The sequence below is a fragment of the Pseudopipra pipra genome, chromosome 19, assembly GCF_036250125.1.
Source record: "Pseudopipra pipra isolate bDixPip1 chromosome 19, bDixPip1.hap1, whole genome shotgun sequence".
Classification (NCBI taxonomy): Eukaryota; Metazoa; Chordata; class Aves; order Passeriformes; family Pipridae; genus Pseudopipra; species Pseudopipra pipra.
Genome location: NC_087567.1, coordinates 10264114 through 10291237, shown reverse-complemented (window position 1 = coordinate 10291237; position 27124 = coordinate 10264114). Strand labels below are relative to the sequence as shown.

The 27124-nt window shown below is 46.0% G+C and overlaps 2 protein-coding genes across 3 annotated transcripts in view; one reads left to right on the top strand and one right to left on the bottom strand.

Annotated features, from left to right (window-relative positions):
- Window positions 1–13519, top strand: part of FAM20A (FAM20A golgi associated secretory pathway pseudokinase) — a 19783-nt gene extending 6264 nt beyond the window's left edge. Inside the window, exons 3-12 of one of the 2 annotated variants that reach the window (XM_064676123.1) lie at window positions 126–176; window positions 779–857; window positions 2037–2129; window positions 3619–3734; window positions 4187–4367; window positions 4634–4743; window positions 5068–5149; window positions 5230–5289; window positions 8342–8630; window positions 13095–13519. In XM_064676123.1, the coding sequence (XP_064532193.1) occupies window positions 126–176; window positions 779–857; window positions 2037–2129; window positions 3619–3734; window positions 4187–4367; window positions 4634–4743; window positions 5068–5149; window positions 5230–5289; window positions 8342–8606 (1037 nt within the window). In that variant the 3' untranslated portion in view covers window positions 8607–8630; window positions 13095–13519. Of the gene's footprint in view, window positions 1–125; window positions 177–778; window positions 858–2036; window positions 2130–3618; window positions 3735–4186; window positions 4368–4633; window positions 4744–5067; window positions 5150–5229; window positions 5290–8341; window positions 12723–13094 lie in introns of those variants that run through there. The other variant, XM_064676122.1, reaches the window with a different exon arrangement.
- On the bottom strand, window positions 10778–27124 carry PRKAR1A (protein kinase cAMP-dependent type I regulatory subunit alpha). Its single transcript, XM_064676124.1, has 12 exons — window positions 27031–27124; window positions 26109–26172; window positions 24339–24517; window positions 18974–19147; window positions 18305–18396; window positions 18033–18094; window positions 17499–17545; window positions 16825–16983; window positions 16318–16378; window positions 15921–16042; window positions 15179–15260; window positions 10778–13365 (listed from the first exon to the last, which is right to left on the bottom strand). Exons 3-12 carry the CDS (start codon window positions 24513–24515, stop codon window positions 13193–13195), a joined length of 1149 nt encoding a protein of 382 aa, XP_064532194.1. The 5' UTR covers window positions 24516–24517; window positions 26109–26172; window positions 27031–27124; the 3' UTR covers window positions 10778–13192.

Sequence of the window (27124 nt, the reverse complement as noted above, 5' to 3'; positions counted from 1 at the left end):
TGCCTTGGGCTGGGGGGCTCCAGCCCCCCAAGATCCCTTCTGCAAACCTTTGGAGCCTGGGAGGGGGGGTCTGCAGCTGGAGATGGAGCCCAGCAGGGTCTCACCAACTGCTCCTGCCCTTGCAGATTACAGCCAGGATGAGAAGGCACTGCTGGGAACCTGTGACTGCAGCCAGAGTGAGTGTGACACTTGGGGCTCACCCCTGCACCCCGTTGCTTCAGCTGGCCCCATCCCCAGCTCCTCCATCCCAGCTTCAGCCAGGAAAATGCAAAGCCAGGCAATGGCAGGCCCTTCTCCCTCCCATTAAACCCCTCCACCCCAGCAGAGGCTGGGATTGTAGACCATGGAATCCTTAAGGTTGGGAAAGACTTCTAAAAAATCATCCCATCCAACTGTTCCCCCAGCACTGCAAAGCCCAGCACTAAAGCATGTCCTCAGGTGTCATGTCTAGATGGTTTCTGAGCACTTCCAGGGATGATGATTCCACCACTTCCATGAGCAGCCTGTTTGATGTGGGTATCAGGACACTGGTGTACCACTGGTTTCTACTGGGGAGGAGGAAAGAGCCCCCAGGGGGGATGCAACAAATGGCTGTTGGGAGAGGGGCTGGAAGGAAATCTCTGTGGCACAAGGGAGAGGGGGAGAGGAAAAATAACTAGAAAGAGAGGAGCAGCTGTAAGGGGTGATGGGATGCACTTGCTGGGGTGGAAAGCTGAGCTGTGCTGGAGTGTGTAACTGGGGCATGCCCAGCCCATTGACATCCTGTTTCCTCCCCAAGTCGTGAAGCCCAGTGGTGTCCACCTGAAGCTGGTCCTCAGATTCCAGGATTTTGGGAAAGCCATGTTCAAGCCCATGAGGTAAGAACACCATTAGAGCCCCCTGAGCCCCCTGCAGAGGCAGAACCCTGCTGTGAGTGAGGGGTGTGAGCATCCTTGGCAGGGACAGCCACACCACTGCCACACCTTCCCCCTGCTGCACTCAGCTACCTGGACAGCTGAGCAGGTTTAATTATTCTTGGCTGCTCACACCACCCCAGGAACACACGTGGATAAACACCAGTGTTCCCACACTGCTATTGATGTTGGATATTTCTCAGTTCACAAATGCCAGACTGCAAAGGACCTCGGGACACTTGTTCTCCTGAGAGCTTTGCCATTAGGGACTGCTCATTTCCTCCTTTTCCCCAGCTGACTTTGGGAGTTTACCTTGTTTTTCCTTGGATTCCTAAGAGTGTTTCCAAGAAACAGCCATCAGTCCAGCTCACCTCAAACAGTTTTAAATTCCTTCTGCACTTATTTGCAGCCCCTTGAGACTCTTCATGTCTGTTCCCCCTCACTTCACTGTCCATGCACGGGCAGGGCACCTGGCAGCGTGGTTTCCTCATCCAGAGGGCAGCCAGCTCCTCTCCTGTTGGTTTCCATCCACCTCTGCCCTGTGTCCATCAGTGTCCAACGGGTCCTGGAGGGGAAGGAAAGCATCCCTGCACTCAGCTGAGCCAGGAGAGCTCCACAAAGCCCGTGGGCTTTCCTGTGCCATGCAGCTGCTTGGGAGGCTGAGCATCAAATCCACGTGCTGCACATATTGGGCCACTGTGTGGCAGCCAGAAAACTGAATTAGGTGAGCTGGTTTCCCACCTCAGGGACATGAGAGCATCAAACCTGAGCCTTTCTCTGCCTCTCACAGGGTCAGGAGAGGCACAGCACAGCCTCCAGCACCCCTTGATGCTGTACCCACCTGAAAGACTGTCCCAAGGGGGTCTAAGCTCTGGCACAAGGAGATTTAAAGCCCACAATCAGCCCTTCTGCCTCCCTCACCCACCTGGCACTGAGACAGGATGCAGGTGCTGCTCCCTGGCACAGCAGGCGATGGTTCCAGCTCGGCACTGGGCACTTTGGGTCCTGGCCTGGGCACCTGCAGCTCTGTCCCGTGGCCACACAGTGTCTGTCCCTGAGCCCACCTGCTGTCCCTGTGTGCCACCAAGTCTGTGTCCAGGCTGCCTGGCAGCTTGGTGAGGTTCACCTCCTGCTCCCTCCCAGGCAGAAACGCGAGGAAGAGACTCCCGAGGACTTTTTCTACTTCGTTGACTTCCAGCGGCACAACGCGGAGATCGCCGCCTTCCACCTGGACAGGTGAGGACCTGCCACAGCAGCGGCCTCCTCCTCCTCCTCCTCCTGCTGCTGCCAGGGCCTGCTCCTCTGCCCATGGAGAGCTTTGGCACGGGAAAATCTGTGCTGAGCCCTGCTTGGCCTCAGGGAAGGGATTGCTCTGGAGCACCCTCAGGGAGCTGATGTGTTATTTGGGGATGGGGCAGCTCTGGCTCTCACCTGACCCCCCAGGAGTCAGCTTTGCCTTGGCCACTGCACGAGAACAGGTGAAGTCCAGGTTGGAACAGGTCAGATACTCACCTGGCTGTCACACAGCTACACAAACACATCCCTCCCCTGCACCCAAGTGCAATGCTGAGCTCTGGGCACAGCCTGGGTGCCCTCCCAGTGAGGGAGTCACACGCTCAATCAGCAATCAAGATGTGTTTTGGATGGAGATGCTTAAGTTCTAAGCCCTCAGCTAATGAGCAATTAACCTGGTACCTCTTTCCAGCAGGGTTTGTGTTTAATAAAATCAAATGCACCCTTCTCAGAAGATGAGGGCAGCAGCCTTTCTCCCCTCAGTGGGATGAGTACTGAACATCAAGGGAAGGTGATCCCTGATGGTGATGGTGGATAGGGGTCTCTAATTCCTATAGGATAAGCAGGACTAAGCTAAGTCCTGTAGCTCAAACTCCAAGCAAGGGAAAGAAGGGAGCTGAATTCCCTTCCCCGTTCTGCCCCTACATCACCACAGTGACTCTGCTTGACTCAGCTACCACCAGCTCCCTCTGCAGCTCCACTGCCACAAAAACGAGGCCAGACTGCTTCGCTGAAGTGCTTTGTGGTTTTTAGAGCTGAAAGATGCTGGATGAAAGCAAATATTTTTTTTTTCCCTTTAAATGTTGCTCAATAAGTAACAGGCTAAATCCTGTTTTGTGCCCGATTCCCAGGAGCAGAGGGCATTACCCAAGGAGCAAAGCAGAGCATTAGCCGGTTCACCCCGTGTTACTGACTCAGCAATCAGCAGCAGCTTCCCACTCTCTGCCAGGAATGCCTTCCTGCCCCAGGCCCTGAGGTTTTTAAGAATATTTTAGAGGAATCAGCCGGGTTTGAGAGGGGGGGGGTGCCTCCTCAGCCACATTGTACCAGGATCAACATCTTTTCTCTGTGTCAAACCAACACTGTAGAAGGGCCTGAAGGGCTGTTCTGGCCCCTGAAGGACCCCACTTGTGTGCAAGGGGATGGGAGAAACAGAGGCAAGACCTGTTAGGGAAAGAGACAGGAATCCTGGAGAACATCCAGGTTGTTCCTGGCAGCAGCTGTTAAAATACCAAAATCCAAACTCAGCCACATTTTGGCCCAGAGGGGCAAAATGGCTTTTTGCTGGAGGGAATCTGGGAGAAAAAAAACCCAATGGGAACAGTGGTCTGAAGGCTCCTGGTTCCCTGGCAGAAGGGGTGAGGGCAGCATCTGGCATCCCATTGTGCCAGCCTGTGCAGCAATGTCCCTTTGCACTGTGCCCTCCGTGCAGGATCCTGGATTTCCGGAGGGTGCCGCCCACGGTTGGGAGGTGGATCAACGTCACCAAGGAGATCCTGGAGGTCACCAAGAACGAGGTCCTGCAGAGCGTGTTCTTCGTCTCACCAGGTGGGCCAGCCTTCGGCTGCTGCGAGCTGGGGTGGGGCAAGTTATGATCCAGGTGGTCTTTAAGGTCCCTTCCAACCTAAACCAAACCTCTGTTGGTCCGTGGTGGGAGGAAGGGCAGGACCTGCAGGCAGAAGAGGCTGCAGGACTCACACTGTGGTGCAGAACTGAAATTCCTGGGTGGAACAGGTGCACAAAGAATGGTTACAGCAGAGGTGTCCGTCTCCCAGCCTGCAGCTGGAATCATCCACCAGATCTATTCATCTGCCCTCTTTTCCTAACCTTTCCCTTAGTGTGGGACCAGGTCTGTCCATCAGACAAAATCCCTGATTTGGCAGTTTCCCATCCCTGAGGTGGTTGTGTCACAGCATACACAGTCACTGGGGTCAGCCCAGGCCACCTCACAGCCTCCTGGAGGTCACAGCTCCTTTCCCTGTTTTCTCTTCCCCTCCCAGCCAGCAACGTCTGCTTCTTTGCCAAGTGCCCCTACATGTGCAAGACGGAGTACGCGGTGTGTGGGAACCCTCACCTCCTGGAAGGGTCCCTCTCTGCCTTCCTGCCCTCCCTCAACCTGGCACCACGGCTCTCCATCCCCAACCCCTGGATCCGGTCCTACTCGTTTGATGGAAAAGAGGAGTAAGTGGGTAAATGATGCTGCTTCCCATAATATCTGCACTGCAGGGAGCACGTGGGGACGGACACACGGACAGAAACGGTGCAGGCAGAGGAAGGTTCAGGGTGCTTATAATTAATCTAATAACTCTCAAAGCCGGGGCATTGGCTGGGTTTGAATTCCAGCCTCCTGCGAGCACAAGGAGGGAGGTTTAAGTCCAGGCTTTGGGAGGCTCTTGGGACACAGCAGCTGCAGCTGAGTGAGTCTCCCCCTTCTCCATCTCCTGCAGGTGGGAAGTGAATCCTCTCTACTGCAACACAGTGAGGGAGATCTACCCCTACAGCAACGGCAACCGGCTGCTCAACATCGTGGACATGGCCATCTTTGACTTCCTGACAGGTAGGATGGAGGGGGAAGGACGTTCCTTCCATGTAGGCCTTCAGCATCAGTCTTCCTGCCCTCTCTCCCATGCCATGGAGTTTCTCAAGGCCATCCCTTCTCCTCCAGAGACAGTTTGGGGAGGCTGCTGTCTCCCCACAGCACCCCCCAGACTCACCCCAGCCCACTCCCCAGCAAGGTGAAAGCAGCAGCTCTGAGCATCTTAAACGCTTCCAGCATGGCAACAAATATTCCATGTAGACCTGAAAGAAAACACAGGATAGTTTAGAAAACCACCAGGTCACAGGCAAGGGAAACTCTGTTCCTCTGTCTGCCCTTTGCCAGGGAACATGGACCGTCACCACTACGAAATGTTCACCAAGTTTGGGGACGATGGATTCCTCTTGCACCTGGACAATGCCAGAGGGTGAGGCTGCAGGAGGAGGGAGGGGAGGGGGGAAGGGGCTGGGCAGGCACTGAACTCTCTGCTCTTTGCTTTACCCCCAGGTTTGGGCGGCATTCCCACGATGAAACCTCCATCCTGGCTCCGCTGTCCCAGTGTTGCATGTAAGTGCCAGCTTCGCCTTCCTCCCCAGGAACGTTGGTGTTCCTTCTGTAATGGGAACTGCTGGAAGTCACCCAGGCCTGGCTCCATCCAGCAGCACAGGGAAGACCCTGCTAATCCCAGCCAAGGGGCAGGCTGGTTGCTGGAGCAGGGGCATACAAGTGGAAAAGCATTCAGTGATAAACCAGGAGACGCTGCCAGTTGGATCAAGCCCTTCCAGAAGAGTCTCCTAGCATCTCCCAGCCCATCAACATGAAGTGCTATCAGAAAGCACAGAAATCTCCATCCGAAATCCTGGTGGAACTTTGATGCAGTTAATCAAGTTTCCTCTTCCCACTGCGTTAAGGGGAAGCTCAGAAATCTAACTATTCAAACCCTGTCTTCCCCCTTTATTCACATAAATCATCAGCTGAAATTGAAATTTAAGAGACAGAAAAAGCTGCTCTTCCCTAAGGTTTCTTTTTAGGAAATGTGTAACCCCTTTCCTTGCTGTACCTGCTCCACCTCACCCATGAGGTGATAACTGCACTATCCCCACACACCTCTATTACTGGGTCTAATTTTAAGAACTGTTATTTGCTCCAAGGAGCCTTTTCATTTATAATTGCAGGCTTGCAGTGAATCCTCCTTCTGAGCTCTTATTTTGTGCAGTTTAAAATTAACTCTGCCTCTTAATTTGATCTGCAAACTGTAACATCCACAGGTCAGATCATTCTCATTCTTCCAGATCCACCTCCCAGAAACGAGCTCTTAATTTAATTCTCCTTGTAAAAGGCAATGGTAAGAGAACCTGCAAGCTGCACCTTGTCATAAACCAACCAGGACCAAGAACAGCCTAAAAACAACTCGTGCTGCCTGAGGCAGACACGCAAACCCCTCATTTCCCACAAGAACCAATCTGTTTGGAGTGGGGGAGCATCCAAAACCGCTTGGAAGGGAAGTCAAGAGGTTTACTTGAGTAAGCACACAGAGGCCACAAATTTCAGCCTGCTCTGACCTGGACACAGCCCACAGAGTCACCTCCTTGCTCCTACACAAAGCCAAGCCATGTACATGTAAGGAGGAACAAACTCCTCCAGCCCCTCCAGACAGAGGGAGCACTGGAACCACAGGGATGCTGAACAGCTGCTCCTTTCCCTGTTAAACACGTCCATCTCCTTCCCAGCTGAGTTCTTCTCCAAGTCTGGCTTCCAGCAGATTTATCTGGTATTTTTAGCTGCCTTTCACAACTCCCACCCCAGCCCTTGTCCCACACGTTGGAGCCTGCAGGTCTCCTCTCCCAGCACAGTGAATGGCACAAATACAGCCATGCCATGAGATGGTCTTTTCCCTGAAAGGGTCAAAACCCTCCTCGAGGCTCAGACAGGCTTGAAAACAGCCCCTACTTAACCTAATGAAGTCCCTGGAAGGCTCTGGGTGAAATCTCCAGCAGTTCAGCACAGCCACGGGGTCACAGCCACCCCATGGGAGCAGAGGGGGGCCGGCGGCAGGATTTCCAGCTCACGCTCCTCTCCGTGCTCTGTTTGTTGTGCAACTGCTGCAGCATTAAATCAGCCTTTCCCCACGGGGTCAGACTATCCCGTTCTCCACCTCCAAGCCCTGTCACTGTTGGGAGCAGAGCAAACACAGCTGGTGTTTACCCACAGCAGCTCTTCAGCCACCCGCTGTCTCGGAGGACAGCGCACAGATGCTCCTTCACATCTGCTCCCCGCACAGCTTCCTCTGGCAGCAGTAGCACCTCACAGCTGGGATTTGAAGCCTCGTTGCCAGCCTTCACACTTGATCAATTGATCATTTTTTTTCAGGAATATCAATGCAGGAGGATGATGGTTGCCCCCGTGGCAGCTGGTCATGGCACTGTCCCCCCTCCCTCGTGCAGGAGGCATCGCTGGCCACAGACACACACCTCGCTCTGCTGCTCCCAGTTTAGGTTAGATATTAGGAAAACATTTTCATGGGAAGGGTTTTGAAGCAATGGAACAGCTGCCCAGGGAAGTGGTGGAATCACCATCCCTGGAAGCGTTCAAAGAACGTGTGGATGTGGCACCTGAGGATGGGGTTTAATAGTGAACATGGTGGTGGCTGGGTTGATGGTTGGATGTGATGATCCTAAAGGTCTTTTCCAACCTTAACAATTCCATGATTCTCCGCAGCACTTGGTACAGCCCAGTGGTTGCCAATCCAGGCACAGCCACAACCCTTTCCCAAACAGCACATGGCCCGTTACAGCTGCAGAGAGCCAGATCAACATTCCCAATCAATGCCCTGGGTAAACAACAGCCATACAGAGGCACATTCTGGAGCTGCCCAAAATGGATCTGACTACACCTTTTTTCCATCTGAAAATTCTGGCTCAGCTAAATCCAAATGGTTCCACAAACATGGACCACTTTGTTTCCAGAATTTAAAGAGCAATAATTAAAACTGCTGATTAATTCCAGTATTAGAGATGCTGAAGTCAACACACTTTTGCTGAGGATTAAACAAATGATTTCAGAATACTTAGTTTCGTGCCCAGAAGTGCTCCAAGACTGTAGCTTTTTATCCCATTTTCTGTCAAAAGGAAATCATATTTAAATCTTAGTACCTCTTAAGGTGAAAAGTGACAGTTACATCAGTTCCAGGAAATACTTCCTCTGTTTCTTCGGGGTTTTGACAGAAGATATTTTCTCCTTTATGCCTCTTCATTTACTTGCTCCTCTGCTCCCATCTCATAAATGTCATCCCTGGGGACATGGCACCACCCTGCAGGAACGTGGGGAGCTGGTTTGTCTCTGACTCAGAGGAAAAACACTCACTACTGAGAACTTCAATCGTGTTTTCCTCTCTGGTGACAGAAATCAGCAGTACAAACACTCCAGAAAAACAAAGGAAGAAGCAGAGGTTTCTGCAAAAAATTTCGTTTCCTTCCAAAAGGGAAAGACATTGTTCCAAAAATGTTTAAGTTTCCTCACCCATCTCTGCCCTCTCTCCTTCCCCTGCTGCCAAGGGGCTGGTTTTGCCTGGGATGCTGCAAGAGGTTTGCATTGAGGTGTCCAATTCCTTTTTTTCCAGAATAAAGAGGACGACGTTACTGCGGCTCCAGCTCTTGGCCGAGCCCAAGTATCGGCTCAGTGATGTGATGAGGGAATCCCTCCTGCAGGACCCCCTGGCCCCCATCCTCACCGAGCCCCATCTCCTGGCCTTGGACAGACGGCTGCAGCTCATCCTGGAAGCTGTGAGGAAGTGCATAGACACCTATGGAGAAGCCACTGTGGTGGCCAACGACACCACTCAGCCCCAGGCTCCTGCGTCAGACAGAGCGAAGCTGGACACTTAAACAGCCCTGAACTCGTGCTCAGAGGTAGGGAAAACCCCTGCAAGGCAAGTGGCAGGTTTAACAGCTGGTGATTTCCACCTGCAAACACTTGCAGAGACTGGGAGGGGAAACTCTTCAGAAGATCCTCAAGAATCGCACTGGGCTTCTGTGCTGGTGCTCAACCAGAGCTGCTCTGCTTGGCCAGGGTGTTGGTGTGACTGCAGCAGATCTTTGCACCCCAAACACCAGCTCTGTGGTGGAAAAGCAGTGATCTGCTGTTCTGGAGTTGGTCCTGCCCTTGGGAGGGTGGGGGAACACATGGCCTTGGTTTGCTCAGCCTGCACGGGGATGCCGGTCCTGGTGAAGGACACAAATAGATCCAAGGCTGGGGGTTGAATAAAGAGATGCCAGGAGCATTTTCCTCTTATTTGTTCTGTAATCAAGACTGTATGTGAGAAAAGAGCAATATTATTTCACAAAGGCAATATTATTTCACAAAGCCACTGAGACAAGACAACACTCAGCTTGGTCAGACCAAGGAGCACTTGCACTTACCCACCATCAGCTCTGTGCTGCCTCTTGGTCTCTTCATCGGTGATCAACCCACTCCACCTCCATCTGTGCCTGCCACACAAAGCCCATTGCCTCACACAGCAGTAAAACCACTTTTTACCTGTCTTGTGAGTGGAAGAGCCAGTCTGGACTACAAAAGAGAGGCAGGTGTGTGCTGCCTTTGACCCCAAGGGAAAAAAAAACCAACCAAAAACAACCCCAAAAATCAAACTGCTCTGAGACACACGACTGTATTTACAATTCAGGAACCCAGCCATTCCTGGTGAAAACATTCTGCCAAAGGGGGGGGGAAATCTATCTCAACTCATCTCCCTTTAAATCATTTAAATAATAACTTTAAAATCATTTAAGTTGTCATAATTCCCTGGAAAATAGAAACTGTGTCCTGCCCCCCCCCATGCATTTTGAGGAGATGCAGTAGAAACTGGAGACCAAAAAAGTGTGAAGGGTTATCGTAGGTATTTCAGTTTCCAGCTTTTCCACAGTCTCAATCAGAATTCTTGACACTGGGGACTTACAGACCTTTCCACTCCTGTGGACAGATGAAAATAAGAGGATTTAACTCCCTCTCAGCATGTTCAGTGTGTTGTTTTTTTCAGTACAGCACAATGAATTCCCAAAGTTTTATCTCCCTCTACCGGTGACTTTTTGTGCTCTCACCACACAGGACGAGCCCAATATTAACTCAGTTGTTGTCAAGGGATGGTGACTTGGCTGCTCCAACAGGAAAAACGTGGCAACAGAAGATAAGCTGAAAAGTAACATTATAGTTATATAGTGTATAGTTATAAGGCTGGAAGTGGAGGTTTTCAAGTTTCACTTTAGGTGATAAATGTTCTGCTTTCAGCCTGGGTTTTTTAGGTAATAAAAATCCTGGTTTCAGCCTGGTTTTTCTTCAGTCAAGGGGATGTGGAAAGAGAGGGCAGGGTGAAGGAAGCAAACCCATGGATATTTGAATGGCTGCTACACTAACAGGATTGCAAGGTTGCTTTCTTCTCATTTTCACTCTCTTTTACATTATAGATACATTTTTAATGTATCTCCAAACTCAGGTGATCCAGTCAGGATCCAGCTTTCTCAGAGCTGGATGTAAAACACATCCAGTCTGAGCTGCTTCAGGTCACCACTCTTCAAATGTTTCCCTACTTCATCACGGCTGAAAATCCCCCTCTTCCCCTTCCCACTGTCTGCCCACCAGAACTCGGCCATGATTAATCACCACGTGCTCCAAACCTTCATTAAGGGTTTCCAGAGATGGGAGTGGCCAACTTAGGGCAGCTTCTGAGCTCCAGTAATCGTGTCTGGGCTGGGAATCACCAACGGGAAGAGCTCAAAGCAGCACAAGTGGCTGAGACACTCAAAATGAGACACAGGGGCCTTCTCACTGCAAACATCAGTCATGCCAGAGCTCCAGAGGAATTCCCAGGCTGGCACATGGAGACCAAGCTCTCCACAGGCTCCGAGGGGAAGGTTCAGGACCTGGACTCAACCCTGTGGAGTTAACACCAAACTAATCCATTAAGCTGCTTAGTTTCTACTGCCTCATTCATGACACATCCTCTAAAGCCAAAGGAAAACACAGTGCAGGGATGGGAAGAAAATAAAAGAGGCTGATTGCATTTAAGAATTTAAATCATTTTATTGCTTTACCTGCCATTAGGACAATCTATAACAAAAGGAATATAATATAATATATTAGCACATACAGTAAATCAGACTTATAGAGTCAGGTAACAATACAAAAATGGTCCTCTGGTTGACTATAGCTTCCTAGGGCAATAGACTTCATCAATTTGCTGAAGATAGACTAGCAAAAAATTACTTCTAAAGCCCTGAATGTTAGCTAAGGCAAAACTATGCCAATTGTGGTTTCCAACATATTGAAATTGCACACAAAGGTAAAGCTATAACTGTGTTTAATATTTAACTCAGACTTAGCTGATTTATCTTAAAATCTTGTAGGTAAAACTACAAAAGGGAGTAAACAGCAAGCTAAAAAGATGCAGTAGTGAAACTTGATTAGAAAGCCTTATATAAAAAAAATGTGCATTTTTTTTTTCTGTGGAGCTCTAACTGGTTTACACAGTTTTTGGTGCTTTAATGTAACACAAAGAACACATATGAAGAAAAATCCTGCAGAGAGTCAAAACTAAAGAAAAAAATTTTTACCAAAAACAAAGAAAACAAAGAACCAAAAAAAGGTAGCTTTTGCTTATTCCTTAAGGACTCTGGCAGAAATCCTCTACTCAACATCTCCTGAATAGAGAACTCAAAACCACAAGCATTTCAATCCCCCTCCTGGGATTTCAGGTTCAGAAATGCTCTGAAACCTTTTGTAAAGGCTTGATACCTTCAGTATTATTCTGCATCAACGAGCAGACTCTTCCTGATTCTCTACATGCCTGGGAGAACGTTGGATTTGAATCCCTATCACCTCAGAAAGGAAATAAAACGAGGGCTCCATCGTTAGAGTAGTTGCACAACAAATGCCAAACTGCTTGCTGTCACTCCCAAATACAAACCTATGCTACTTTATATAAATTACAGTTTAAAGGAAACCTTAAAAATTGCCTACAGTTATTGAACCGTGGAATTCAGTAAAAACTTTTGGGAAGTCTTGGTGCACACAGAGTAATGGAACACGAAGCTGGGAAATACTGAAATACATTTAAGACTCTGCAACAGATTGAACTTGGGGAAAGAAAAAAGAAAAAAAAAAAAAGGGAGTATGAAACACATGCGGTAGAAATTCCATAAACAAGAAAAGAAATCCAAAGACCTCTTGGAGTCAAACTAGGTTTATAATGAACCATTTAAAAAAAAAAAAAGATGAATTGACAGGTTTAAAAACTTAAAACAACGGAGTGTTGCAGGAAAGTTAAAACATTCAGTTTTTCTGCCTCACATTCTCTACCAAGAATGATGGATCTCTACAGACCAGCCACCTGCAACTGATGCTGGTCAGAAATACTCAGCATTTATTTTCCCTGGTAACAAAGGGTCACCTGAACTGATGATGATTATTTTTAAAGTCAACTGAGGATTAACAAAACAAGTCACAGGGAAAATCAAATGTTTGCTTTCAACTTCTACACCAATCTAAGCACTCAAAACATTACTAACAGCTGGACAGCTGCACATTCTTACACCAATCTATGAACTAGAGACCAGTCAGGCATTGAATGTAACATTTGGTTCTTGCCACTTGGAACAGGAAGAGTTTAAAATGGCAAATCTATGGCTGAAGGAACAAGAAGAGAAAAAGATCAGGTGCAGCAAGTCAGCAAATGAATTAACAACTGCAGTAGTTCACCAGAACTATTAACCTTGAAAGCCTTTGATTTACACTTGACAAAAACAGAACTAAGCAATCTTAAACCAGTGGACACAAGTACAATTCTACTGGTAAATTCCAACTGTGGCTTTCTTAGCAGCTGATGCCTCACGATTGAACCCAGGATTACAGTACCCAGAAAATGAAAAACAAAACAGAAAAAAAAAAAAAAAAAGAAACCCAGAAAACCCCAAGCCCCAAGAAGCTCAATTACAAGGGCAAGTTCTCATGTGAAAAGAAATACAGCAGGTGATGACCACAGCCTTAAAACCTGTCCAACAATTTGAGAAACACCTTTACAAGGATTCTTTTCCCCCCCCTTTCCTGTCACCTCCTTACTCTATGGCAATGGCGTGGTGCCAGGAGGTCTCTCCCTCCCTGAAGCAAGGCTGCACTGGCCTGAGTTGGACACTGGTGCACAGAGAGAAGCAAAACGTCTCCATAGAACTTTTGCTATTAATTTAATGGGACAGAGAGCACAGAAATAATATGCCCTAAATTAATGACAGTGCCATGATAAGCAGTTAATTTTTTTATCTTATTTTTTTTTTCCTTTCTCTCTCTCTCTTTTTTTTTTTTTTTTTTTTTTTTTTTTAAACCAGACAGGAAAGCTGCAAATGCCAGTGGCAACGTGGCTCTGCACAAGGGGAAATAAAGCAGTCTGCATTCGTGAAGCATGGCTTGGACAGGGAGGAAGGTTTCAGACAGACAGTGATACAAAACTGTTGTACTGCTGGATGTTCCTCTTGAGAATGTCCGAGCAGGGGCCCAGGACACGCTCGAAGCGGGGCCGGTCCAGCTTCACACATTTCAAGGGGCCCCGAGCGACGACTGTGGCAGCACGAGGACGGTTCATCAGCAGAGCAATCTCACCTGGGACAGCAGAAAGTGTGGGGACAGTGTTACAAACCAGCAGGCAAAGAAACCCCCCTGTTGCACTGCAAACTGCAGGGAAGGTAATTCCCGCTTCGACGCCGCTCAGAACAACTGTCTGTGCAGTCACATTAAAAGCAATTGTTTAAAAGAACTACTTGATGATTTTGTTATTAGTAACCCTGTCCACATTCAAGTCTCTCTGAAGAAAGCCTAAAGAATTTTCAGCACTGGTTCTATCTGAGAAAAGGTCATGTTTCAATTTACCACGTAATTTTCCTAGTCAACAAGTAGTTATTTTTCTAACAGGTAAAGGATGTTACTGCTCAGTCCTGTATTTCTAGGAAACTTAGGACAACATAACCATGGTATTGAAGTAAACAAACAAACAAAACATCCATTAATGCACTAGACAGAAGCCTTTAACCCACAGGTGGCCAAAATAAAGAACTGGACTTCACCATGGGGCTGTGGAAGATGAGATACTTGAAATCTCACTGGATTCCCATTTCATAAGTTTTGCACAAACATGCCAAAAGCTTTGTTCAACTGCTAAACAACATATTTGGAAATGAAGTTTTCAACAACCCCCAACATTCCCAGCAACAGAGTGGAAGAAACCACAGCAGCAACTTTTGGGTTGGATTGTTTGTATTTAAGCAGTTGAGCTGGTTCTCTTCATGTTTAGGACTGAGGAGAGAACTCAGTGCTCCTTGGAAAATACGTTTGCCTGTGTTATCAGAAGGGATGTTCAAAAGAAATGAGAAAAAAAACTTTTCCTCTGTGCCCAATTAAAGCTCCTGAACTCACTGGCCTCCAAAAAACAGGCTTGCAAAAGGATAAGGAGGTTCTAAGGGAGAGTTAAACCCCTGAGGGGACAGCTCTGCAGCACCTGAACACGATGTCTGGGATATTATTTAGTTCAGGAGTGGGAAACTCAAGAGAACATCGTGGGAAATATCAGAAAATACTGAAATGACATACACAGAATGAAGTCTAGTCCTAGATCCTGAGCTAAGCAGAGCTTTGGGCAGAGCCAGTGCACCTGAGTCCATCCCACTTCAGGCCTTGCAACAGAGAATTTGCTGATTTTATCATCTAAAGAGCTGAAAACCTGGACAATCAAAAGGTTTTAGCAAGGGGAAAGAGTACTAAGGAGAGAGGAACTACCTTAAACATGAGACAAAAAGTTAGGGGTTTTGAGAGAGGGGGGCAGAGGGCAGTATTTAACCATTAAATTGTAGGTTCTGACCAGGTTGTTTTCTGACCTGGAGGAGAGAAGGCTAAGGAGGGAATCTGATTATCTTATTGCTGTGCTCTGCTACATAATGAGTGTCTACAAAGACAAACCCACACTGCTCCCTGCACAGTGAAAGGCAGAGAGAAAGCAACAAGCTGCAGAACAGGAAATTCTTGCCAGGCATAAAGAGAAAAAAACTCTTCACAACACGACTGGTTAAACAGCAAAAGAAATTGCCCAGAGAGGTTGTGGGATCTCCATCCCTGGAGACACAAGAGACTCAACTGGAGTTGAGTCTCCCTGAGGAGAATGATGCAATTTCAAATTTAGCTCTGCTCATGGCAGGGAGGTCAGACCAAATCACCACCAGGCCTCTGCTACAGAAAAGTACTCTGGAACAATCACATCCTCTGATCTGTGTGCACACCTGAATGCCAAGTGACTCTGGTACTCACCTGACACTGGGAGAAACCACAAGAGTCCTAAGAGGTAATTAAACAAATCCATCTCATCTCTACCATCCACACAGCGCAGGTAAAATGATGTAACCACAGCTGTCACTATGGAACTCACCAAAGTAATCAGAAGGTCCCAGCCTGCCCACTTCCACAAACTCTTCGTTTTCTGACCGACGCTGTAACACTGCAGCTGTGCCCTGCAACAACCAAACCACAGCAGTCAAACAGCTGCAACTGTTTCATTCCAATAAACTCCAACATCAACTTCAATAAACTGTTTAATTCCAACCAACTCAAAACACTGAAATCCACCCAGAATCAGCTGCTTTGCAGAAGTAACTGTTACAATGCCTCAGTTAAAAAACCACTTCATAGTCCTTGTACAGTTCACCCAACTGCTCTATAAGAGCAGCTGCTCCTTCCTCCTCTCTAAGTATAAAATGTCTTGGGTGTTTATATGTCCACAGCACCAATTTCTTCCTGGTTTTCCTCATAACAGTAAGAATATTATGACTAGCAAAAAACTCCCAAAAAACACCAGACAGAAGACAATGAAACCTCTAGCAAGATATTAATGACTATCCAGAACAGGTCTCTACTATGCTGAAAAATTAAAACTGGTTTCAGCCAGGAACTTGTTACTTTTTTCCTGGAAGTGCCATTTGTAAAAATAGCAAAACTAAATATAAGCTTTTGCATGTCCAGCAAGAAGATACTTCTTTAGGGATCCTCTGTAAGGACATTCTTGTGTTTTGTTCTTCTCCAAGTGTTTGTTTAGGGACAGAATTTAAAAATAAAAAAAAAAAAAAAAAAAAAAAAAAGTCAAGTTCTGAGCTTTTAATTTTGACCTCACTCACCTCCAAGATAATGAAGAACTCATCTCCTGGCTCTCCCTGGACCACAATCTTCTGCCCATCCTCAAACTGTACCGGTTCCAAAGCATCAGCTACAGTGAGACGCTCCCACTTGTCCAGAGATTCTACAGAGTTAACAGTTCATTAACAGAGTGTCTTCTCAAGGCACAAATCACACTTTTTGCTCTGTATTTATACAGAGGTCAAGGTATTTCTGGCTACATTTGTGCATCAGATATCAAGATCTGAATTAAGTGTCATTTTGGATTGACGCAGAAAAGCAGTGCAGGGTTTGCAGCCACTTGTAATGAATAATCACAACAGCCTGTAATCATCATAATGTTGGATAACAGCTTCATTACAATTTATTCCACTTCAGAACAAAAATCTTCTCACTTACCCAATATAGATACTTTACTAAGGAATTTCTCATACATATTTCTCTTTCTCAAAGTATTTCCCTACAAAAAAAAAAAAAAAAGAAAAAACTAAGCACACAAAGTAAGTTTTCTTTCTGCTTCAAATAAAACTCAGGACAAAAATAAATTTAAGCAGACATACTGCATCCTGTCTCACAGACCCCCAAACCCACAAGATTAAGTGTTTTGAAATTAAGTTATTTCAGTAATGTTTCAGTTGAGCAACATTGATAAAGTACCCAGCATTTACTGCAGCCTTGTTACATTCTCACTTAATACTGCACTGGTATTGTTTTGCTCACTAATGCAAGATTCTCCCTTGCCCTGTGCCTGAGGGATGCATGTTGAGTAATCAGCTTTCTGATTACAAAAGAGATAGCAGGATTTGGAATGAATAATTCCAGCAAAGGACAGGCACAGGCAGAAGGTCAGATGACCAGCCTAAGTCAACCCAAAAAGCATAATTCCAGGTTCTGAAGGGTACTTGCCATCAGGATCCTCCTGTAGCTGTCTCTGTCGATGCCCCACAACTTCACGTTCGTCTTGGCTTTGACGGTTGCAGCACGAGGGGTTCCATAAATGAGGGCAAGTTCTCCAAAGCTCCCACCCTCACCAACACTGGTGGCCCACTCACTGTTCACATAAACCTGAAAGGCAGAGCATCCTGTGGTCAGAGACACCCCATGTCCCTGCTGCCCTCTATTTACAGTACAGGGAAATTCCCACATCTGTACCCTTGACCATTCCAGGGCTTTATCAGCACTCCCAGCCCCAGCACCATTTTTACTTTCATTGTCTCTCCTACATCACATGCACAGACTCTACCCATGTGAACTCCTGAGACCCTTTGACAGGAAATAAAATCCCAACAAGGTCTCTGTCAGAGAGAGCTATGAATTAGCTGGACTGTCCCACACCTCAACCAGACTCCACCCTGCACTTGTAAAACACTTCTATTGTGTCCATATCCAAATCACTCATTTTCAAACCCAACCCAACTCACAGTCTGTGCAGCCAGTCTGAGCCATTAAGGAGCAAAATAAGCTTCTACAAGTATGAGAGAAGCTGGTAAAGGCAGTGCCTGTAGAAAAGGCCTGCAAATATCAGAGTATTCTTCTGCTAGGAATGAACATATCATTAATAAACTACCAATAATGCTTACATCCATTTCTCCTTGATCAACAACGTAGAAGTTATCACCTTCATCACCTAAAGAAGAAAAAAAATTGAATACACACTAAAAGGAGTAAATCTCTGCAAACATTCACATTTCACAGAACTGTCATCTCTGACAACTGTGATGTTTAGACTCCAATAAGGATGACACATTTTTGCACAGTTTGCAGGGTGAAATTTCACATTTTGCTGCTTTCACACTCCTCACAGCCCTGTGAAAGGGGACATCTACTGGTATCTGGGAGATCAGCAGCAATTCCAGGAGTACTGGATCCATAAACTGACATAACATGTTCTAGAGTCATCAAATGATATTCCCAACAGATAATACATGCAATGAAACCACATCCTTGCTCCATTCGCTTCAGCAAGAGCTGTGCTTCAGGGAACACAACAAGAAAGGGTCACTGCAGCCAGACAATGTTTTTGTATTTCAAAAAACCCCAAAAACTAACAAGAGCACTGGGCCAGAGTCTGCTCCCCGTCCTCAAATCATTCACCAGTGCAAACACTGACTTACCTTGCTGTATGACAGTCTCTCCTGCGATGTAAGTGACAGGGAACATGGCATCAAAGATGTCACTGAAGGAGAGGACACCAAAATTAGACAAAAGCCTGGACAACTCCACACATTCACATCCTCCACCTGTACCCCCCACCCACCAGAACTGCTCCTGTAGCCTCTGTATGGTTGCACTGACCATTGGCTGTGCAGTTTTGGACACTGTGACACATCCATTCTGAAGTTTGCCCTTCCAGAAACTTTTTAACACTCCAAAGATTCCCTCCTACCTTCTTTCGTTATCGTCGAGATGGGTGAACAGCACATTCTTCTCAATAGCTTTTGCCAAAGCAGCCATAGTCTTATAATCTTTTGGAATAACCTAGGACATCGTCAAAAAAAAGCAACTCATTCGTTTTTTCATGACAAATTTGTGCATTTCACAAGGTAAATAAATTATTTCAACAGCTACAAAACACTGCCTGAATACTTCCAGTTTCTTCCAAGCACTATAGATATAAACCCAAACACAGTCAATGTTTACAGCCAGTTTGACCACATAAATAGAATCTTCTATTATGTTATGCATCTGTAAAATCATCATCCCATTCTCAGTTTATAAGTTTTTTTGCAACAAGACAAGTATCTGTTCAACCAGTGTTTTCCTGTGAATAGCAGCAAGTCTGCTCTTCCATTAGGCCAAATTTATGTCAGTGCAGCTGCTGAAACACTTTGTTTATATATAATATATATACATATGTACATCTAATTATATATCACTTCAAAGGCAACAGGTCTAAGCAATGCATAAATGTTTTAACTGTAGACAACTTATTCTATCTACAGAGGTCTGCTTTTTATTTACTAATTTATTTAATACTTTGGGTAGAAGGTGGGTTCAGATAAACCCTTGGCCTGCAGATGTAATTCCTAGCAAGGTTTAAAAGCCTTTTAGACACCTTTCTAACATAAGATGCAGCATCCTCTTCTGTGTAGACTTCTGCACTGATGGCCCCACGTCGTGATCGATACTTCACCACAGGGTTCAGAGGAGGAGGAGGAGAGATTTCATCCTCCCGGGAGTCTGAGCGAGAACCAGACTTCAGCTGATTCAACAACTGTTTTGTTTCCTCCTAAACAGGAAGGGAGACATGTTTGTGTCACTTAATCCAGCAAAGAAAAAAAAAAAAAAGAAAAAAAAAAAGGCAGTCACATATCATGTTCCAGTTTCTCCTGCCAACCCGAGGGAGCTTCCTGTGTACTATTATTCCCACATTAAGGCAAACAGGAGACTGCAGCATCCAAGATCAAAGGCCTTTCAAAATAGATGGTGGATATGCCTCTCATTCATAACAGTCATGTCACAATGGTGTTTCTTTCAGTCAGTCATACTTAATTTATTAAACTATCAGTGTAAACAAGTCGATTCTACTTTCTGCCAAGACATTGGCATCATCTTTCTGATGAAGACATTCCCCAAATGCTGGAGGCACCTCCCCAGCTGCAAACCCCACAGTTCCTCCCTCAGCTGAGAGGTGTTGAAGCCTTTTGGGATTTGAAAGACAGAGGAGCAATTCCTCAGAAATCCACGTTACATGAGAAGCTTTTGAAACAGGTCGAGTCATGGACCAACTTGATACTCATTAACTAATGTTTATTTTAGGAGAAAGAAACACGAACAGCACTTACAGAAGAGCTGGAGGAAGGATGCTGAAGGCCAACCTTGGATTTTTTTTATGAAAGCCACAGATTTGTCAACTTTGCACAACATTATATGTTTTCCTTATTTCCCTCAGTTACCTGTCCTGTTGTAGTGATACTGTAGAAGACCAGGGTACTTACAATAAAACAAAGTCTAACTTGACACACAGAAATTTGATTCTTCAGAAGATTCACCTTAATCAACTAAAATCAGATTAAAAACAAAATCAGCCAACCCTGCAGTCAGAGCATTTGCACCATAACAGCTCAGATGACACTCCCAGCATTGGGAAACAGAGTTTTGGGACATTCTGTAAAAGAACAAGGAGTCTTCTGTTCTCCAAGAGCTCCAGCCCTTGTAAAAGCTGGGTTTGTCCCAGCGTCCTTGATCCCAGCTGGGCAGAGCTGCCTGGCTCCGGAGGTGCAGGGAGGCCATGGATAACAACACCACTGAGGGAAGGGCCAGCAGGAAACCATTCCCGGATTTACATTCCACCTCTCCCGGAGCCAAGGAGCAAGTGCTGCTCCATCGACTCACGTTTCACTTCCTGCTTTCTGCCCATTGATAAAATGGTGCCACATTTCAGCAGGGTGGGAGCAAAAGGTATTTTAGAACTTGTTTCTATCCTCTGGTTTTAGAGGAACAAGTCTCGACAGAGACGAAATTAAAAATAGCCTGAGCAGTAATAAGTGTTCGGTTTAAACTGCCTCTCCAGAGTGGAAAACACCATCAACCACAGAAACATGTTTGTTCACATACACAGAAAAGGACACTTACTTAAAAAGTGAACACCAGCTGCTGTGTTTTTCCCAGTATCACATAAAATATTAACTATTGTGATCAGAGATTGAAGCACTTCAGCAGCATTTAGCGAGGGAGCTGTGTATCCAGACACTGCTCAAGAGGCTCACCAGGGCAATGTCCCACTCAGGGGCAAGAAAACTGCACTGACAGAAAAAATACAACTGGTAACTTCTGCCTGATACAAAATTTAACATTAACATACTTCCTTTTAGTATATTAAGGTAGGACATGGACACAGAAACAAGCTAGAGGTGGGTAAGAATGTATTCATTTAGAATATACCTGCTATTCTAAGTAGTCTATTTACACACTCACCAAGAGGAAGGTTTTCCCTGGATGAGACAGATCATAGAACAGAACCAGAAAATATGATGAAAAAGATCTCCGAGATCATCAAGTCCAAACACCACCAAGTCAACTAAACTGTAAATCTCCAGATATTCACATCACACATTGCAAGATTACCCTGTGCCATGGAGTGACACCCTAAAATCTCTTTGTTTTCATCTTTTGAAAATACACCTTCTATAATTTCTGATACTAAACCACATTTATCACACCACCAGATCAGAGAAAAATGGCAATAACACCTGGTGAAAGAGTGGCAGTTGTTACTCTCAGTTACCTTCGAATTCAGCCAGTGTTTATGAGAAAAATATGTTTGTTCAGGTTTAGAAGCTCCTCAAATTAAACACAAAGTGGACAAAGGCACTTGGTTTGCTCTGCACTGACCAGTATAACCATTCCCAGGACTTGAGGAAGATTTAGTAATAAAGTTAGTCTATTTATTACATCCAAGTTTAGATCCTGGCCTTTCAGATGATGAAGCAGTTCAAAGTTTTAGTGTCAGTGATCACTAAACGAAAATTTTATTTTTCCTGACAAGTAACAAATATGCATCAAGTTTATTTAAAATATTACAAGAAAGTGACACTTCACATACTCATATTTAAGCCTATCAACTACTAAAGAAGAGCTTCACAACTTCAGAATTACACTGTACCCTGTATAACCTGCAAGTTGTCATCACACCACACACAGTCTCAACTTCTTCTGGCTAATTAATATTTAATTTATATCAGCTCTCCACATATTTAAAAAACTTCAAACATTCAGAAGCTAAAAAAGCGTTTGGAAAAAAAATTAATTCACAACTGCACAGTACATCCTTCTTAATTATCATGTTTTGCAAAAGAAACACTTAGGAAAATGGGAAAATACTCAGCTCTGTATCTGTGGAGGCACAGCAGGTGGTGGGGAACAGGTACAGTGACTCCATGTCAATCACATTTCCTAATTCCAGCGTTCTCTAAAGCCTAACATGCACATAACTGTACTGCACATATGCACTTATTTCAGAGGACAATCATGTCCAATATCCAGGATTCATCTGCCAGGCTGCACTATTGATCTCTACATTAAATTTCCATAGCTCAAGCTACATCACACAGCCAAGCCCAGCACTGGGGAGCTATTAGAGTTTTTAGCATGTACTGGTATTACCAGACATTGGCACAGCAAAAAAACCAGAGGCCTTAGTCCACCAAACCAGATAAAACAAAACCATTTATACAATCAATGTGTAGTAACTGGATTCACCTAACAGCTCTCATAACCCAGAAGAGGATATTTGAATTCCTGTAGTAGCTGTAACAACCTTGGAGGCAGCAATTTTAATGTTTCTGAACAGAAATTCTAAAGTGTGTTTAAATGTCTGCGACGTATTTTAATAACATGCCAATGAATCAGCTCTGTTTGTGTGCAGTGGGAGAGATGACTTGTCAGGAGAACAGAGGGGAAAATAGCAGCCTCACTTCAGCTTTCAATGGTGTTCCCTCAAAAGTCAATCTTGAAAAAACAGACTGGATGAAACTGAGGTGGAGACACAGTCAAAGAGCTGAACAGATTTAGAAAGCACATTGAAAAGTTGCTCTGCTTTAATAAAGATGTGACAGACATGACTTCTGGAAGGTGAGGCAGATTCAGTTTCAATCATTTTTGCTCTACCAGAGCTAATTACTGGGTTGGAGCTGGTTAATGAGAGCACTGAGCATTTGTGCTTTCCAGACACGGATGTCAGGGAGTTTGGAGCCAGCACAGGATGTTCAGTTCCGTTACTTGACAGCTGTGAAGGAACATTTTACCTGGGTAAACTCACAGCAGCACATCAGGCTGGCTGAGGAAATCACCCACAGAAAGCTGCAGCAATTTTTAAATTCAAGAAGAGAAATGCTCCACTTTCACTTGTAGCTCCAGCAGCACTGGTGGGTTGTACAGCCCATGATAACAGACCCTGACCAAAATTGTAAGAGTGATTTCAGGGGAAAAAACATGACCTAACCAGTTTAATTTTCAGCTGCCTTGTAGGCTGATGGAGTACACAGACAGCCAGTTTGCACCAGAATAAAATCATCAACTTACTCAATTCCAGCATATATGTCATTAAATTCAGAGCTGGACTTGTCTTGCTAAAAGAAAAATTAAATTTCCTTCAATCTTGAATATTGTATGTTGATTATAAATCCACTACATTTTATATCCCCATGTATGAATTGGTTTACAATTTATTCTAAGCACAGTAATGCAGTTTACTTTGTAAAACTTTGTATATCAATACCTGTGGTGATGTGTTACAAATTATTAACCTGTCAGTACTTCCAAACCCCAGAATCCAAGATGAGGAAGGAGGCAATGGATTTTTAGGAACCTAATGATTAACTGCTGCAACTACACACACACACAAAAAGAAAGTGAGAGCTTTTGTTCACTTCATAAGCAAAACATTCCTCAAATACATTGTGGTTATAGCAGGTTAGTTTGCACCTTTTGGTCATTTTCTAGTATTTACCTTGAAAACTTCTATTAAAACACAATTTCCACTATATATATTCATGCTCTCTAGTGTTAATGTCTTTTATTCACATCTGCAATTAGCAGCGACCTAGAATTAAAAAAAAAAATATATGAAAAAGGTATAACTCCCATGTACAGCAAATACTGAAAGCAGCACTTGCAAACACTGCTGTACAAGGTCACAGCTGCATTAGTTACAAATCCCATATTCTGAGTACAGTCATTGTACCCAACCTTTTCTCTGCACAAGACTTTAAACTTCCCATTTCCATTGCAGCTTCTTTTCCAACCTGCCTGGATATCAATATATAAAATTTAACAGCTCAAAAGAATGGGAAATCACCGTTTCAACTGTGAATGGTTCCCATTCCCAACATCCCAGAATGCTTACAACAACAACAACAAAACCACCAAAGAGATCTCAGGACAAATGCAAGAGGAACAACAAAGCAGAACACTGAACTCCCTAGAGAAGGCAGGAACAGACTCGCTCTTCCAGAGATCTGGAATGCAAATACTTCTATTTGACTTCACTAGGCCTGGATAATGCCACTGGCACCACTTCTGTGCTCTACCCCAATTATTGGAAACCAGTTGTCTCAATGTAAGAAGCCAAATGACATCAGCAGTGTCCATCCAAGGTCAGACTCCACAGTCATCCAGCCACAGACACCCTCGTGCACGCTGACAATCAGCTCCTATGAGTAAGCACTGGACTGGCATTACATCTGCATCCCAGCTGGATAAGTCTCCTTCTCAGCTTATGCTCTGTCCTACATGCTTTGGTATGACAGAGGTGTACAAACTACTGGAAAACACGATTTCTTTTCCAAAAGCACCATTTCCAATTTCAAACAGCCAGCACACAGACACTGGTCAAATCTGCAGCTCAGCCCCTAAATCACGAGGACAGATTTAAATTCAGGTTGTTCCACTCTCCTTCCCTCCCATCCTGTATTTTTTACCTTCTCCAATCTTTCAAAGTACTCTCTGATGAATCCCATGGGTCTCTCAGGTCTGACTGTGCATAACTGTACAATGCAATCCTTCAGAAGCTGCTGGATGTTGTGTTTTTGGATGTAAAGTTCACATTCCCGAAGGCTACGCTCCTCCTCGCTGCTGCTGCTGCTGGAAGCTGCCATTGCTGAAGGGAAGAGAAAGAGAAGGTGAAATAACGAGTGGAAACAAAGATGCAGCTGCCTAAAAGAAAGTTATGCTGCTTTATCTTGCTGATATCACAGCACAAAACCACCTTTACCTGCCAGAGCAGTAACTAAGCTAAACTGTGAAAGGCTGGGAACTTATTTAGCACCTGGAGAGAAATCAAAAAATCTGGGGGCTCTACAGCCACAGCAGGAAAAGCATTTGGTTCAGCTGAAAAAGCTTCACCAACCCAAGCCCTGTGAGCACTCCAAGTCAGGGAAGATTCCACCTGAAGTTTCTGCTGCTTAAACCAAGTATCTTGTAGGGCTGGAGGATCCCATCAGAGAGGTCTGTTTGGGGTCAGGGGGATGGTGGCCAGGAGAGAGGTGGGTGGAAGCTGGAAATCTGAGAGGCCAGAATGGGAAGTATTCGGAAGTGAAACATGTTAAGGTTGAAGCCAGAGCCAGTTCTCCAAATGCCAAGGCAGAGCCTGCTAACGGAAGTTATGGAATTAGAAGCATCACTCCTAAAAACCCCCTCTCCGGTTTAAACTGGTCCCTCCTTCATAACTTATTTCATGGCTACACTGCAAACCCAGAAATACTTTTTCAACTATAAATAATGAAGAGTACAGCTTTGAACACATCTGTGATGGTGCCAGGTTTTTAAAAGACGTTATGGAGGCAGCTGAGACACTTCCAAAAATGTTTGTAGGCAGTTTTTTCCCCCCTTTCAGGTTTGTATTGGGTTTGGTAGTGGGGGGGCTACTGGGAGACTTCTGTGAGAAGCTGTTGGATGTTTCTCCCACGTCCAATGGAGCCAATTCCTGATATCTCCAAGATGAAACTGCCACTGGCCAAGGATGAGCCCACCAGGGACAGTGGTAGAGCCTCTGAGATAATGTATTTAGGGAGACAGGGGGAAATGGATACTTCAGCTGGAGAAAGGAGTGGGAATATGTGAGAGAAACAGCCCTACAGACCCCAAGGTCAGTGCAGGAGGTGCTCCACAAGCTGGAGAAGGGATTCCCCTGAAGCCCATGGAGGTCCACAGGGACAAAGATCCACCTGCAGCCTGTGGAAGTCCAGGGTACAGAGATCCACCTGCAGCCTGTGGAGGTCCATGGGGGAGCAGAGATCCACCTGCAGCCCCCAGAAGGGAGGGGGGCAGGAAGGTGTTAGTAAGATTTGGCTTTATTTCTCATTATCCTACTCCAATTTGATTGGTTTAATTTATCACCAACCTCCTCAAGTCGAGTCTGTTTTGCCTGTGATGGCAACTGGTGACTTATCTCAATCCATGAGCCTTTCCTTATATTTTCCTTCCCTTGTCCAAATGAGGAGGGGAGTGATGGAGCAGCTTTGGTGGACACTTAGTGTCTAGCCCAGATCAACCAACCATAAGGTTATAGAAACATTTTTAAACATATATTTACATATATATATATAAACATACATATATGTGTTAATACACATATATACACATACAGGCATTTCATATAATTTTTTTCATAAGGAAATTAACACTGAGAGATCTAAAGAAACAGGAAAGAACATCTCAGGGCATTTTTGATGAAATACAAAGAAAGTTACCTGGTACAGGGACCGTGGCAGCAGCTTATTAATATGCAGTAAGATATGTTGATCCCGGGAACAGCTTTGGAAAGGGGGAAAAAAAGGGATTCAGTCAAAACATCTTTCAGAAATGACAAGTCACCGAAGGCACATCACGGGTTTTATCCTGCTGAGGCAGCAGCAGAGAAACTCAGGGCACAGAGGCAACACAACGCTGTGCCCCTGCGAATTCTGCTGCTGGAGATTATGGAGTTAACCCAGAATTGCCAACGCTTCGGACAGGTTTCATTCCTGTCACACTTAATCCCTGCTCAAGCACATACACACGTGTGTTTTGCGTTGCATAAACACTTAAAGCGTGGCCTTCTCAGGGGCTGAGAAAGCGCCGAAAACTTCTCCAGTGGCTCCCTTTGTTTCGCAGGCTCGCACTGAAGGTCAGCGCTAATTAAACAGCCCCGGGGACACCCGGTGACCGCCTGCAAATCACACCCTGCGAGCGGCACACGAGCCGGGCAACCCCGGCACAGAAAACAAAGTATCACGGACAGGATGAAACCTTCAGTGTTTCTACGAGGCATTTTTTTTTTCCCTGCTTATTCCCAAAGCCTTCCCGACCCCCACCCCCCCACCCCAATGGCGCGGCTGCCCAGCCCAGCCCAAGACCCGGGGCCTCCAGGAAAGCCCCGACACGGCCCCCCCGGGGCTCGGGGACGCAGAAAAGGGGGACACAACCTGCCCCGCGCCTCCCCACAGCCCCGGGGAGGCCCCTCGGCCGCGGGGCCGCGAAGCCGCCGCTGCCCCCGCGCAGCCCCCGGGGCCGCTCCCGCCCCGCCCCAAGGCCGCAGCCGCGCTCTCCGCGCCCTCCCCGCCCAGTTCGCGTCCCCCCCCGGCCCAGCCCCGCCGCCCCCCGGGACCCCTCCCGGCCTCTCCCGGCCCTCACCGGCGGCGGCTCCGCGGGGCCCCCCGCCCTCACGGCCCGGCCCGGCCTCGCTGCAGCCGCGGCACCGGAAACCCACCGGCCGCTCGGGCCCCGC

Coding starts and splice junctions, on each gene's coding strand:
- PRKAR1A (XM_064676124.1), bottom strand. CDS start 24,515: ATGGCAGCTTCCAGCAGCAGCAGCAGCGAGGAGGAGCGTAGCCTTCGG. Junction 18,397..18,973: donor CTGCATCTTATGTTAGAAAG/GTGTCTAAAAGG, acceptor ACGATGTCCTAG/GTTATTCCAAAAGATTATAA. Junction 16,043..16,317: donor TAGTAAAGTATCTATATTGG/GTAAGTGAGAAG, acceptor TTAACTCTGTAG/AATCTCTGGACAAGTGGGAG.